The sequence below is a fragment of the Cydia pomonella genome, chromosome 13, assembly GCF_033807575.1.
Source record: "Cydia pomonella isolate Wapato2018A chromosome 13, ilCydPomo1, whole genome shotgun sequence".
Classification (NCBI taxonomy): domain Eukaryota; kingdom Metazoa; phylum Arthropoda; class Insecta; order Lepidoptera; family Tortricidae; genus Cydia; species Cydia pomonella.
In genome coordinates, this window is record NC_084715.1 from 2057008 (window position 1) to 2072030 (window position 15023).

Sequence of the window (15023 nt, forward strand, 5' to 3'; positions counted from 1 at the left end):
TTCACACTGGAATCTTGTTAGACATGGAAGTGTTAGAATCGAAGTTCGTTTTGATTCAGCTTTAAATAGCACTATAAACTGTGTTGTGTATGCTGAATTTGATAACATAATTGAAATAAATAAAAATCGCGATGTCACTGTAGATTATAACAGTTAGTAATTAAATAAATACAATGTATTCACACAATTTTTATCATTACCCCTTCAACGTTGGTTGTAAAATCATCAGTAGTCAACATATACATTTTGTTTGATATGGATTCGAATGAAATACAACTGGGTATGAATAAAATAAACCAAAGGTTTAAGTCAAATGTTTTTCCTGCAAATCGCATTCCTGTTTGGATCAATTTACCTGCTTTTATTATTAGCAATTTGGACCCCGATTCTAAACCTGGGTCTCATTGGATCGCAATTTACATTGATGTGAACGGATATGGTGAATACTTTGACTCTTTTGGCCGAAAGCCTACTGGTTATCATAAGTTATTTCTAAAAAGAAATGCTAAAAGGTGGTTTCATAACCATAAATCACTTCAAAATTGTTTTACCTCAGTTTGTGGGGAATATTGTTTAGTTTATCTTTATTTTAAGTATCAAGGGAAAAAAATGTCTCAATTTCTAAATTTGTTTTCTGATAATACTTTGAGTAATGATCTAGTATTAAGAAATATGTTTAAACAAATCTTTGTGAAATAAAAGAATATGTACAATGAAATTATGTGTTTTATTTATAAAAAATATATATGTTACACAAAAAGTTCGATATACACAGTATTACAATTAAGACACTTAAAATAAGTTTGAAGCTAAACGTTAACTAAAACTATTTTAAACAATACAATATTTGAAAAACTTATTTTAGACCTAAGATTATGAAATTAAACAAAGCACTTTAACACTATTTATTTTCAGTTCCTAAACAATATTTAACACACTTAGGCTTTGCCGATAACTCTTTTGTGATGTTGTAAATGACATCACGAGCACTTTGTTCATGCGTGTCCCCTTCTCCGACGGTGTAGTATCTAACACGAAGATCGCAGTGTTTCCAATGCTCCAATGGCGAAACATTTTTAATTTTTTCCATGTCGTATACCTCTATTTTGATCAGATGTGAGGCATATGCCCCATCGTCTTGTCCAGATGTAAGGTATGCGACACCGTCTTCCGTCATTTTGGCGACCGTGGAAGATTTCTTGTAGACTTTCGGCTTCTTCTTGGACTTTTCGAAAAACACGTCGATGTTATTGGATGGTCGCTTCTTTGCTATGGCCTGCTTGACTTTGAAAGCAAGCGTCCCTTCCTCATCGCTCGCTTCGTCTTCGTGTTCATTGAAGTAGTAGTTCTTGAAGGTATTCTCGGTAAACTGAAATAATAATATCAATTAAAATTACACACAAACATACACACAAGAGTTAAACATGATAATTAAACAATTATAGAGTAACACAATTTAATTACTTACATCCATGATCACAAGTGATAATCAAAACTTCAATGTGTAGAAACCAAGAGCTCTTAACTGAACTGGTGGTCTAAAGATACTATATAATTCACCCTCAGCAGCGGCCTTTTTATATGAATTTGTGTTTAAAAAAAACCTCAGGCACGCTAGTGGGAACAGAGGACCACCTAGGAAGAGACACGTTTTAACAGGATTTTGAAAGTCACTACCCCATCTATCTAACTGGTATAAACAGGAATGCAATAAATTATAGCACTAAATAACGGAAACTTTGTTTACATATACCTACAAGTTGAAACCTGACCTAAAGACGGCCATGTTAACTGTCTATCAATAATTAGCAGTCAATTTCTCACATATACCAAACTTATTTACGAGTGGATAAAAAATCAAGACAACACAAATGTCTCGATCAATAATAATCTGGAATCAATAAAATTTAAGACAAAAACTGCTAACATATAGGTAAATATGTAAAATATTTGGTATGAAATCATCACCCATTATGTATATATACAATAGTTTAGGTATAATTCCTATCGTAAATACACATTATTGATTTCTTAAAAGGTTTGAAAGAGACAGCAACGTGCGAGTGCAAATCCTAACGTAACAGAGGTGGCTATATAAAAAACCCTATTGAATAAAAATAGTATAGGTATGATACCTAGTCGTAAGTACATACAGAGTAAGTAAGTATGTAATTGTATATAAATAAATGGGCGTTGCAAACAATACAGGTTTGAAAGAGACAGCATGAAAATCGTGGCACGTTAAGGGCCTATATAAAAGAAATACCCAATCTTAAGTACATAAGAAAAGGAAGTAAATATGTAATTATATATAAACAGGCGTTGCAACCAATATTGTTCTCGCAACGTAACAGAGGTGGCTATATAAAAAAACCCAATTGAATAAAAATAGTATAGGTATGATACCTAGTCGTAAGTACATACAGAGTAAGTAAGTATGTAATTGTATATAAATAAATGGGCGTTGCAAACAATACAGGTTTGAAAGAGACAGCATGCAAATCGTGGCACGTTAAGGGCCCATATAAAAAAAATACCTAATGTTAAGTACATAAGGAGGAAGTAAATATGTAATTATATATAAATAGGCGTTGCAACCAATATTGTTTTCTCAAAGAGCTGTACAGTTTGAAGGAGGCGACATGCAAAATCGTAACGTAATAGGTGTTCATATAAAAAAAAACCTATGTAATATAAATAGGTCAGGTAAAATACTTATTCCTAAGTAGATATGGAGTAAGTAAATATGTAATAATTATTAAATTAATTAATTGTTGCAAACACGTACAGAATAAATAAGATCGGAGTGAGACCACAGGCAGTAACAATAGCATGTCGCCGAGTCGTGGTAACAATAGAGACAATAGAAAGGGCCGGCGAGGGTTTTATGGTAGAGTCGACGAGCGTGTATTGTTTATGTAGCGGAGTGCAGAAGTGATAGAAGGCGACTCCGGGCACTGTCGGGACCTATCGCAATCGATCCAAATGGGGCCCTATTTTTTTTTTTTTTTTTTTTTTTTTTTTTTTTTTTTTTTTTTTTTTTTTTTTTTTTTTTTTTTTAGGTCGGGAAGACTGGGATCAGGGGTGGGACACCTGGTGGGCGAGGGGCGGAGCTAAAGGGGGGGCGTGAAACCATGGGGCAGAACCGGCGCTTCTATACTACTAAGTAGTATTATTTTAACGCGTTGTCAATTGGTAAAGTAGGTATTTCTCACTTAACCAATTGACATCGTCGCGCCGTCGCCGTCATCGAATTCAATGATTAAACGTGCAAGTCAATGCATACATCGTTCAACCATTAAATGAGGAAACAAAATGCCCACTGCATATAACCGGGTGACTAAATTGCACCTACATTAGGTACTCGTACTTAGAGAATTGAGCCAACCGGAGTCGCCTCTAAGAGCTTACCACTCTGTCGAAAACTTCGGCTAATTGTTATACTTATTGTATGGATTGACGTTTATCTGACATGGCTATTTGTACGTTACGTACAAAAAGACATACATTTGACGTGCGCCTCCTCCGCAAAAATCGGTAGACTGTTTTGTACAGAAGATAATAGATAAGACGGCTCCGGTTGGTCAAATGCCCTAAGTAATAAAACGTAAAAGTTTGACAAAACATTTTAGAAGGTCATGTCAAAAGATGACGCATCGTTAATAATCACATCACTAACGCCATGCTAACGAGAAACCTTTTTCCACACGCACGACCAGCGTGTTTTTACACGCTTGCACGATCAGCGTGACGCGCTGGTTTGCGCGCGTGCGCGGAAAATTAGCGTGGACAATACCTATTTAAGTGAGGGAAGAAATAATCAATGTGTTTCGGTACCTACAGTAGGTTAGGTAGGTATTTTGACAGAACAAAGTGCAACAGAATATAGTTAGCGCGATATTACTGTCGGCAGACAGCCGTGGCAAAATGCCGGGACAACGCGATGAAGAGGAGATAAATAATAGTACATTGTGCAACGAGGGGGGGTAAGTGAAATTTTGGATACGAGGGAATTAAAGACCCGAGTTTGCAATATTCTTACGCCCGGAGTTTCACACAATGTTTTTCATCACACTTGCGAAGAAAAAACTAAATTTTAAGCGAAATAATTCTTAAATACGGTGACATATCAAACTTTAGTCCGCCATTTTGTAATTTCTCGACAGGTTAGGCATCGAAGGCACAGACCACAGACCTATTTGGCATTCAGCCACGATTGAAAATTAAATAAAAATATTTTAAACGGCTGTTAAATTAATCAAATTAAATAATTTTAAACATAAACAAAAATATTAAGTTACAAACGTCAGTATTTTAAAAGTAAAACTCATTTATGCTACTTGGTTTGTATGAATAAGCGACATAATTTAAGAAAAAAGCTATAACTTTTTTTTCACAATCCATAACTCCCACGGGAACAAAATAGGCCTTTGTCCTTCAGTACACCTGCATGGAATAAGATCTTTTTCGAGCAAGTGTGATAAAAAATACATATTGTAATTTAAAGTTCAATGAAAGCGGCCAAGTGCGAGTCGGACCCGCCCATGAAGGGTTCCGTACCATTTATGACGTATTAAAAAAAACTACTTACTAGATCTCATTCAAACCAATTTTTAAGACCTATATCCATAGATACCCCACACGTATGGGGTACAGCCCCTCACATTTGATGAAAAAAGATTTTTTGAGTTTCAGTTCTAAGTATGGGAAACCCCCAAAATTTATAGTTTTTTTTTTTCTATTTTTGTGTGAAAATCTTAATGCGGTTCATAGAATACATCTACTTACCAAGTTTGAACAGTATAGCTCTTATAGTTTCGGAAAAAAGTGGCTGTGACATAAACGGACAGGCAGACGGACATGCATGACGAATTTATAAGGGTTCCGTTTTTGCCATTTGGCTACGGAACCCTAAAAATCCGGATAGAAACATCGATTTTGACATTTGCGACAGCAATGCAGTTGGCAGTAATGTCGCGAAGCATTACTGCAGCAGTAGTTGTGTAGTCTGAATCCGAACGCCCTTAAAGCTTAGGGCCATTCTTTAGGTATTTAAATAAAAGTAAACAAAATCTACAGTGACAGGCATAGTGATAAGTGATAAAAATGCAATCACGCTGCCACCGCTGCTCACTGCTGATAAGCAGGTGGTTTCCAATCTTATCTACAGTCTAACGCGCTTGTTTAACTTCTACGTTGCACCTTCAGTTGTTTTTCTATGACAGGTAGCGTCAAATGTTTAAAAGATAACATAAGATTACCCTAATTTTTTTTTATACCACGACGGTTGCAAACAAGCATACGGCCCGCCTGATGGTAAGCAGTCACCGCAGCCTAATGACGCCTGCAACTCCAGAGGAGTTACATGCGCGTTGCCGACCCTAACCCCACCCTCCTCGTTGAGCTCTCTGGCAACCTTACTCACCGGCAGGAACACAACACTATGAGTAGGGTCAAGTGTTATTTGGCTGCGGTTTTCTGTAAGGTGGAGGTACTTCCCCATCCCCAGTTGGGCTCTGCTCTAGATCTGGAATGACATCCGCTGTGCTGTGCCCTACCACACAAGGCGAGATGACATTCACATTGCTCATACCTCTCTTTACAACAAACTACCCACACGTATACAAACAACAAATGATATACTTACAACAATTTGTGTCAAAATATTAACTATAATGTTAATGTCCAGAGAGGAAAATGAGGACAACGTCTGTATGAAAAGGTTATTTTGCGCGGGTCCGCCACTTTCCTCTTAAGTGTTTTTTACGCGTTGATGTCTTTCCATAGATTAGAATTAGTTTTTGCATAAAGTTTTTTTTTTTTTATACATTTAACAATCCTAACCCGTTCCTTACTTATCGCTAGTTCAACGCAATAAAAGTGGAGAGGTTACAGTATAAATACTTATTGTGAAACATTAAAACAGCTTGATACTAACCAAGCGACACTGAAAAATAAATGAAAATCGGGGCTGTAGGTTTTACTCGACAGCGCGACGCAAAAGAGGGTACTTAGTTAACTTTCATATTGTTCACTAACGTAAGGATTTTTGATTAGTATTAATAGTAGTACACTAATTATAGTTACGAGGAAGGATACTGTATATTAGTGTTTTTCAAACTGTGGGTAAAACCCTATAAGGGTTGCGCGGAGGCAAAGCGTAATTGAAAAATAAAATGAGTTCACTATCAGCCGAGAACGAGTTTACGAAACATTTTCTAATGCCAAGGGGTCGTCATGGAAAAGGTTGAAAAACAATGCTGTAAAAATATAATCACGACTGAAAACCGATCACGTGAAAAACACGACCACAATTTTTCCGACAAAAAAAATCACAAAATAAAAACTCGAAAAATTCTTGACTTACCCTACGATTCTCGGCCTTTTTCTCCGGCACGGCCGGCTGCCCAACACCAGTCACCATTGTCACTTTCACTCACTGTGTCATCACGGACGTGCGATGCGCTGCGCGGTCGGCGCGCGACTGGCGTGGCGACTGGCGGTCAGGCGGTGGCGGTCGGCGGCGAGGCACGCGACGCGCGTGGCGACACGCGACCGGCACAGGGTTTCGTCTAATGGCTAATTTACATAGGTGTGACGAGTTAGGTGTTCGATGTAGTCCAATTTTTTTGCAAGAATCCTAGTGCTCGCCACCACTATCAGAGGTAATAGTGTAGGGTGTCATTATGTCGAGCAAACTCCTAGGTTTTATCTTAATGCGCTAATAGTTAAGGGCTCATTTACATATTTTAGGTGTGACGATTTTTAGCTGCATGTTTATGTTTTTGCTACGTGTTAATAATGATCTGAATTATGGGATTGCGTACGTGTGGTGACACGCGACCGGCACGGGGTTTCGTCTAATGGCTAATTTACATAGGTGTGACGAGTTAGATATTCGATGTAGTGCATTTTTTTTGGTATAAGAAGAATCCGATTGTTCGCCACCACTGTCGGAGGTGATAGCAGGGTGTCATTATGTCGAGCAAACTCCTAGGTTTTATCTTAATGCGCTAATAGTTTACATATTTTAGGTGTGAGGATTATTAGCTGCATGTTTATGTTTTTGCTACGTTTTAATAATGATCTGAATTATGGGATTGAGTACGTGTGGTGACACGCGACCGGCACGGGGTTTCGTCTCATGGCTAATTTACATAGATGTGACGAGTTAGGTGTTCGATGTAGTGCAATTTTTTTGGTATAACTAGAATCCAACTATTCGTCACCACTGTCGGAGGTGATAGCAGGGTGTCATTATGTCGAGTTAGGTTTTATCTTAATGCGCTAATAGTTAATGGCTCATTTACATATTTTAGATGTGTCCATTTTTAGCTGCATGTTCATGTTTTTGCTACGTTTTAATAATGATCTGAATTGTGGGATTGCGTACGTGTGGTGACACGCCACCGGCACGGCGTTTCGTCTAATGGCTAATTAATTTACATAGGTGTGACGAGTTAGATATTCGATGTACTGCAATTTTTTTGCTATAAGTAAAAATAATCCGAGTGCTCGCTACCACTGTCAGAGGTGATAGTAGGCTCTCATTATGTCGAGCAAACTCCTAGGTTGTAACCTAATTGGAATCGACTTCTACCCGTACAAAATTTGGTAAATTCAAGGCATTAGTCTACGTTTCTCCTGATGTATGGGAGATTACTTCGGGAGTCCTATAGTCGACTAATGTTGAATTTTTTTTACCCAAGAGCTATGAAACAACAAAGGAAATTAAACTAATATATTTGCAAGGGGAAGATATCTGACTCTAGCTAAAACCTTAAAAGGTTAAAGTTGACTCGATAGAAAATAAGTTTTTGGCAAAAATTTCATTTTTGGTACAAGCTTATATCGCTGACTGTACTTTTCTTTCCACATGCATCTGCCTAAGGTCCGATTTAGACGGCACGCGAACTCGCATGCGATTTTAGTTACATTGCGGACTATTGAGGTTACAACTAATTCGGCGACCGATCAAATACCGCAATGTAATAAAACTCGCATGCGATTTTAGTTACATTGCGGACTATTGAGGTTACAACTAATTCGGCGACCGATCAAATACCGCAATGTAATGAAACTCGCATGCGAGTTCACGCACCGTGTAAATGAGCCCTTATACTTATAGAGACAATTTCAACACCTCCAAAAACAATTAGTTTGCGTTGTTTTATCACAGAGTTTCCACGGCCACCTCCTCCAAGTCATCATAATATTGCATCTCCGATTAATATATGTATGCAAATTTCAGCTAAATCGGAAATCGAGAAGTGGGTCAAATTTATACTCTGTATCTTTAGGTATTTAAATAAAAGTAAACAAACAATTTGTTCATTTTTGGGTAATTATCTAATTATAAGATTTATTGGTTAACCAACCAAATACAAAACAGCCCGGATCTGTCTCTGAACGATCTGACTTTAACCTACATTATTTGATCATGTAATGTTTTTATCTACCCTCAACTGGCTTAAGAAGCCATTTCAGGGTAGATTTTGTTTACTTTTATTTTAAATACCGAAAGATACAGAGTATAGCTTCCAAGATCATATATAGAATCTGTTCGGATAGAGTCGTGGAAGGTATTGGGTCACATACATTCGACGACTCTTTCCGCGCAAACTACATACATATATACTAACAGGGCAAGTTAAATAAAAGCTTATAAAAATCATGTCTAATTTTCTGAACTGACAATCGGCACGTTTAAGGTCATGGAATGTTTTTTAAAAGATCCCAATAAGATCTATCTGCGATATTTTTAACATCAAAGTGACATTGGTGGCCCAAATCGAGCTGCTTCTGTCAATTATACGACATACAAACGATATCTAAATGAGAACTTATCGTTATCGTATCTCATTCTTCGAATCGGGCCGACTGACATTTACATGCGTATAATTTTTAGCGAGGCAAAAGATGTACAGTGGCCACATGATAACATAATGTATGCGTAAACTTTTGTACTTTATCCGTTATGCCATCTTAATGTTCGTGCTTGCTTGTGGAAGTAAGAGCGTTCTCACATGGTCCGATCCGATATCGGAAAGAAGTGAAATATATCAGCATATGTTTCTTTTGGTATTTTATCATTTATGAAAACTGCATGACAAAAAAAAACGTTAACCCAAAAAAGGCGGACTTCATGCCACAGGCCTCACAGGAGTCGCAGGACACTCTCTAACATTTGTCTTTCCCATAAGGGTCCATTCCCGATAATTTCAGACGTATGGGACCCGCAGTTAGGTGTCGGACCGATAATTTTTGTTTGTGTGCGTATAAGTATGTAATAGACATAATGTTTATAGTCCAATCAAGTAAGTATGTAAGTAAATATTCTTTATTGTGCACCATACAGTAAAAAATAGTCAGGAAATGAAAAACACTTAAAAGTTAGGTAACAACAGGCGGCCTTATCGCTAAGACGCGATCTCTTCCAGACAACCTTCAAGCTAAGTTGGCAGCGGTTTGATAGCCCAGTCTGTGCAAGTGTTAAGTAAACGTCATAATTTCATAGATGTTTGACGTTTAAAATAACACTTGCGCTGTCTGGCGTATCAAAATCGCTGCCAACTTATCTTGGTCTGACTGTACTGTAGTATACGTGACCACTGAGGCAAGGCACGGCGCGCCATGACAAGTATATCTCATGCCCCGACATGTGTATGTAGGATCCTACATCCGATATCGGATCGGACAGTGTGAAAACACTCTAAGCTGGATCATGTAGCCCACAGATCACCTCAACTACACGCATGTACGTCAATTCACGGTCACCACACAATAACATAGGCTCCCGTATTTAGTAGGTACGCGAACTTGACCTTTATTTTAGTTGGCCCACGTTCATGGGCTGTAGGTACTTATGGATATTACGAATTCTCGTCAGTCGTTAACTCTAACAGAGTGGTCGTGGTTTTATGATGCGACTTATCTATTGTGGATAATGCAGCCCTCGCAATTTGCTATGGTCTTCAGCCTTATTCAAATGTTCCCGACATTGGAACTTTGGCCAGGTCCGTCCAACGCATAGGTGACCGACTTCATGACCGCTGCCTTCCACATTTCCTTCGTATAACGTGCCCGAAGTATTTGAGGATTCATATTTGAACAGTCGACGCGACGATAATCTCTTCTTAACTTTGAGTTCTTCCAAGATCGAAATATTGGTCTGAAACTAAGTACAAGGAATTCGCATTGCAGCAGCCGCCACTAGAACCACATTTCAAGTACGTCAATTTTGCTTCGGTCATTGAGGCATCGTTTGTTTCTGCGCCATACAAGAACATTGGGAAGACTAAGCTTTTCATCAGGAATTACGAATACCTACAAAAATACGTCTAAGGGTCACACAGTCTTATACATATAATGGTTGCAATAGGGTTGTTTCCATCTACAAATCTTAGGGCAGAATTGTAATGTTTCCCAATAAATTATTTTGGATCATAAATCATAAGAACATGTTAAACTACTTTTAGGGGACCTGTAATGACCATATTTTTGTAAATATTGAATTTAAAATAATTTAAAATATCTTTTGGCACACGTCACGTGACCAAACTCGAAACGTCTTTGAAGATTCTGATGACGTCACAACTCTCGGATTGACACTGTTAACAGTTAGGCGATAAACAACAAATGACAAATGTCAGTTGACAGTTCGTATCTTCTACGTGTGTATGCAGTTATGTGTCAAACCGTAAACTGTGACGTCACACAATTTTCAAAGAGCGTTTTGGGCGTGAAGGCATATGTCAAAATATATTTTGTTAATTTAACATATTTAAAGCCGTTTTTAGTATAAAAGTTGAATTTTAGGGCAACTTTTAGTTAATATAGAACGTAATACAAGCGTTTCAAAAAATTGGAAACAACCCTATTCAGTTAGTGCTACTCACGGCGTAACGCTTTACAAATAAATTGCAGTGACGGAGCTCCGCAGTATTTGTTTAGTCTATGGTGTAGCCAATCCTATAGAACCACAGGTGTGGTACTCGCAACGTGACTTTATCTTAATAGCTTCAGCGCACGCGCTTACTATTTAAATGCTGACATCACCCGCGAGCTCGCGACGTTCCGATCGGTAGACGAGACGTGCGCGTGAGTCAAATACTTTTTTTTAATATAAAAAAAGGTTGGTACAATATACATTTACATTAAATTTCGCCAAACATAACGTTTATCGGCGAATGTTGCACTCCCTTACAGTTTTTGTGTACCCGATCTTATCTTTTGAACTATTTATTTAAGTACATATTTATAATTATGACTTATTCTAAGTACTATATGTATGTTGGATGGACCTTGAATGGTCCAGAATACAAGATGATACACGAGTTCTCGTACACGATAATTGGCTTTGTTAAATTCATTTAGTTAAGTTTAATTTTAGATACTTATAGCAGAGAACGCTAGTCGCCAAATAGTACGTTAGAACACTATGCGTAAAATCTGAGCCCTCACACTGGAGCGGTGTGAGGTTCCACATCCAATGTGACGGCCTTACGCTGGTTGGCCGGAGAAAAAAGCCAACTCTCTCGCTCTCTATAGTAAATTAGTAACACGCCGCCACCGTCGCCTAATGTAAGACATTGCGCATAAATTATCTACGTTCAAACACCGAAGCGACCTGATGCGCATCAACATTCCACATCCAAATTCCAATGTGACGGCCTTCCGCTGGATGGCCGGAGAACTCAACTCTCTCGCTCTCTATAGTAAGTTAGTAACACGCCGTCAGCGTCGCCTAATGTAAGACACCGCGCATAAATTATAAATTATCTACGTTCAAACACCGAAGCAACGTGCGCATCCACATCCAATGTGACGACCTTGCACTGGTTGGCCGGAGAACTCAACTCTCGCGCTCTCTATAGTAAGTTAGTAACACGCCGTCGCCTCTCTCGTCGCCTAAACACTGCGCATAAATTCTCTACGTTCAAACACCGAAGCGACGTGCGCATCCACATCCAATGTGACGGCCTTGCACTGGTTGGCCGGAGAACTCAACTCTCGCGCTCTCTATAGTAAGTTAGTAACACGCCGTCGCCTCTCTCGTCGCCTAAACACTGCGCATAAATTCTCTACATTCAAACACCGAAGCGATGTGCGCATCCACATCCAATATGACGGCCTTGCACTGGTTGGCCGGAGAACTGAACTCTCTCGCTCTCTATAGTAAGTTAGTAACACGCCGTCGCCTCTCTCGTCGCCTAAACACTGCGCATAAATTCTCTACGTTCAAACACCGAAGCGATGTGCGCATCCACATCCAATATGACGGCCTTGCACTGGTTGGCCGGAGAACTGAACTCTCTCGCTCTCTATAGTAAGTTAGTAACACGCCGTCGCCTCTCTCGTCGCCTAAACACTGCGCATAAATTCTCTACGTTCAAACACCGAAGCGACGTGCGCATCACCATCCAATATGACGGCCTTGCACTGGTTGGCCGGAGAACTGAATTCTCTCGCTCTCTATAGTAAGTTAGTAACACGCCGTCACCATCTCCTAATGTAAGACACCGCGGATAAATTATAAATTATCTACGTTCAAACATCGAGCGACGTGCGCAGCCACATCCAATATGACGGCTTTGCACTGGTTGGCCGGGGAACTCAACTCTCGTGCTCTCTATAGTAACACAACCGTCGCATCTCTCGTCGTCTAATGTGTTGACACTGCGCATAAATTTGTTCGCGTCTGCCGCCGGCACTTCAAAGCCACCGCCTCCAACAGCGGTGTGACAGTAGTTTAACATTGCTGGGTTAGGTAATGATACCCTGGCGTGTTGTTTGCAAAAAAGGGGTTTTAACAGCTCCATGATTTTGAAGTATGAGACTACTAGGTACATCATTTTTTTTGCCGAACGGATCCCGGAAATGAAAAACGGAAGACGGGAAATTGAAGATTATTTATGGTTTAAGAATGAAATTTTTGTAAGTCATAAGTATAACAATACTACCTATACAATTTAAAGTTTTTATAAGTACCTACGCACAAGGCTGGGAAACCGGTTAAATTTCCGGAAAAACCTTTTTATTTCGGTTTCGTTCGTAAAACCATTATTTTTAAACCGGTTTTTAGGTGAACATTTCCATAACGTTCTTGTCAGATTAACCGGTTTAGAACAATAGAAACCGGTTTCTTCCTATGTCGGGGTCGATTTTTATAACCTTCGCGTTTTTATGAAAGTTCGGAGTAAAACCGGTATTTGCCACTATTTTTAAAACCGGTTCCGTGCCTTGTCTACGCGTATTTTGCGCATAATGCACTGGTCATCTCAACCGCTCTGGGCACAGCGTTGCTTTTTTTTAAAGAGGCTGTCAATACCTAAAGCGCGCACACTGTCTATTTGTATCGGAGTAAATGAGATAGCACTGTCGCATGTTACTGGGCCTGGGCAAGGGAATAATAAGAAAAATATTTAAATAAAAAAAGTGGATTATTAGTGTAATATTTTACTCAATAGCGGTTTAGATATAAATGTTTTGAAATTGTGATTTTAATTGCAGACCCATAAGTCAAAACAATAAAGACATAGAACCGTTTAATTGTGATTTTAAGACCAATCTTTGCAATTATTTTCTATCGAGCCGATTTCCATCAATCAGGTATCGAGTACAACCACGGTCTTTGAAATATAATTAATATGAACATATATTTTTCTTACTTGACTAATACAAATAGTCTTCCTTAATAAACTGTTTAAGTAACATCAATTTCAAGGACATTGGGTGTTGACAGCCTCTTAACATGGCTGTACTGTTTGGCCGCGCCAGTAACAGCTCGTGGTGTAGGTAAGTGGGGTCAGTAGGCCTCGACACTGCCAAGTAGGAAGAGAGTAAGAAGAAAGAGAGATAGAAGTTTTAGATAACAGATGGGAGAGTAGAGGAGTATCATCCGTCAGGGATGCAGTCATGGGCGTAGGCAGGTACAGGCAGGGGGGGCAATGTATGACTCTCCGGTGCCTGCCATAACATCTTCCCCCCTAATTCACTGGCTGGCTACGCCCTTGGATGCAGTGGCCATTGATGATTGCTTTATATTATTATTATTATTATATAATTATAGGCGAGCAGCTATTTAGCTGATGAGCCTATGTCACACAGTGTCCTGTATTATACAGTTCAAAGTTTGTAAAGTCGTATCACATCACTAAGTAACATCAGTCTAACTTATTGTTTAAAAGCCACTTGTCCAATCTGTTTTTAAAAACATTGACCGAGGGAGCAGTTACAACACTATCCGGTAAACGGTTCCAAGCCGCCACGACACGGTTGGACAAAGAATGATATGCAGCTTTAGTAGTAGTGGGAGTGCGAACTATTCTTAGGCTGTGACCTCGGGTCTCGCGGCTGATAGTTCTCTTGTTGATTATATCGTGAATGTCGGGGAGGTTGTAACAGTGGGTAACAATCTTAAAACACTCGATAAGGTCTCCTCTCGCTCTCCTGGCTTTGAGTGTGGGCAGCTTCAGTACCTTTAGCCTTTCTTCATAAGGTAGGCGTTTGAGCTTAAATGGAATCTTGGTGGCTCTTCGCTGCGCACTCTCTAAAAGGTCAATGTCTTTGACAAAATAGGGATTCCATACTTGGAAAGCATATTCGAGCAAAGGGCGGACATATGTTTTATAAATTTTGATAAAAACTTCAACAGATATGCATTGGAAGGAGCGTTTTATAACATACAAGAACGAATTTGCCTTTTTGACTATATTATTTATGTGCTCACCCCACTTCAGGTTATTTGTAACTGTCACACCGAGATCCTTTTGAGACGTCACCGCTGCAATTGGCGAGCTTCCTATCGTGTATTGGACCATAGGGTTTTTTTTACCAAGGTGCAGAACTGCGCATTTGTTAACATTTAATTTTAATATCCACTGCGAAGTCCACTCCGTTAACCGATCCAAATCAGATTGCAGCTGACCAGAAGAAACATATAAATACTTATTTGACATACTTATTGGATAGTTGATTTGTATAACTTCATAACATGACTTGTTTTACGTAACTCCTGCCAA

General features: G+C 39.0%; 2 protein-coding genes across 3 annotated transcripts in view; both read right to left on the bottom strand.

The window, feature by feature from the left end:
* Positions 1-6498, bottom strand: part of LOC133523964 (protein hairy) — a 55516-nt gene extending 49018 nt beyond the window's left edge. For both annotated transcript variants that reach the window (XM_061859698.1, XM_061859697.1), the window contains exon 1: positions 6368-6498. In XM_061859698.1, coding sequence (XP_061715682.1) covers positions 6368-6424 — 57 coding nt within the window. In that variant the 5' untranslated portion in view covers positions 6425-6498. The remainder of the gene's footprint in view (positions 1-6367) is intronic.
* On the bottom strand, positions 884-3050 carry LOC133523965 (uncharacterized). Its single transcript, XM_061859699.1, has 2 exons — positions 1469-3050; positions 884-1369 (listed from the first exon to the last, which is right to left on the bottom strand). The coding sequence occupies exons 1-2, from the start codon at positions 1472-1474 to the stop codon at positions 902-904; spliced, it is 474 nt and encodes a 157-aa protein (XP_061715683.1). The 5' UTR covers positions 1475-3050; the 3' UTR covers positions 884-901.
* Positions 6499-15023: the final 8525 nt, after the last annotated feature.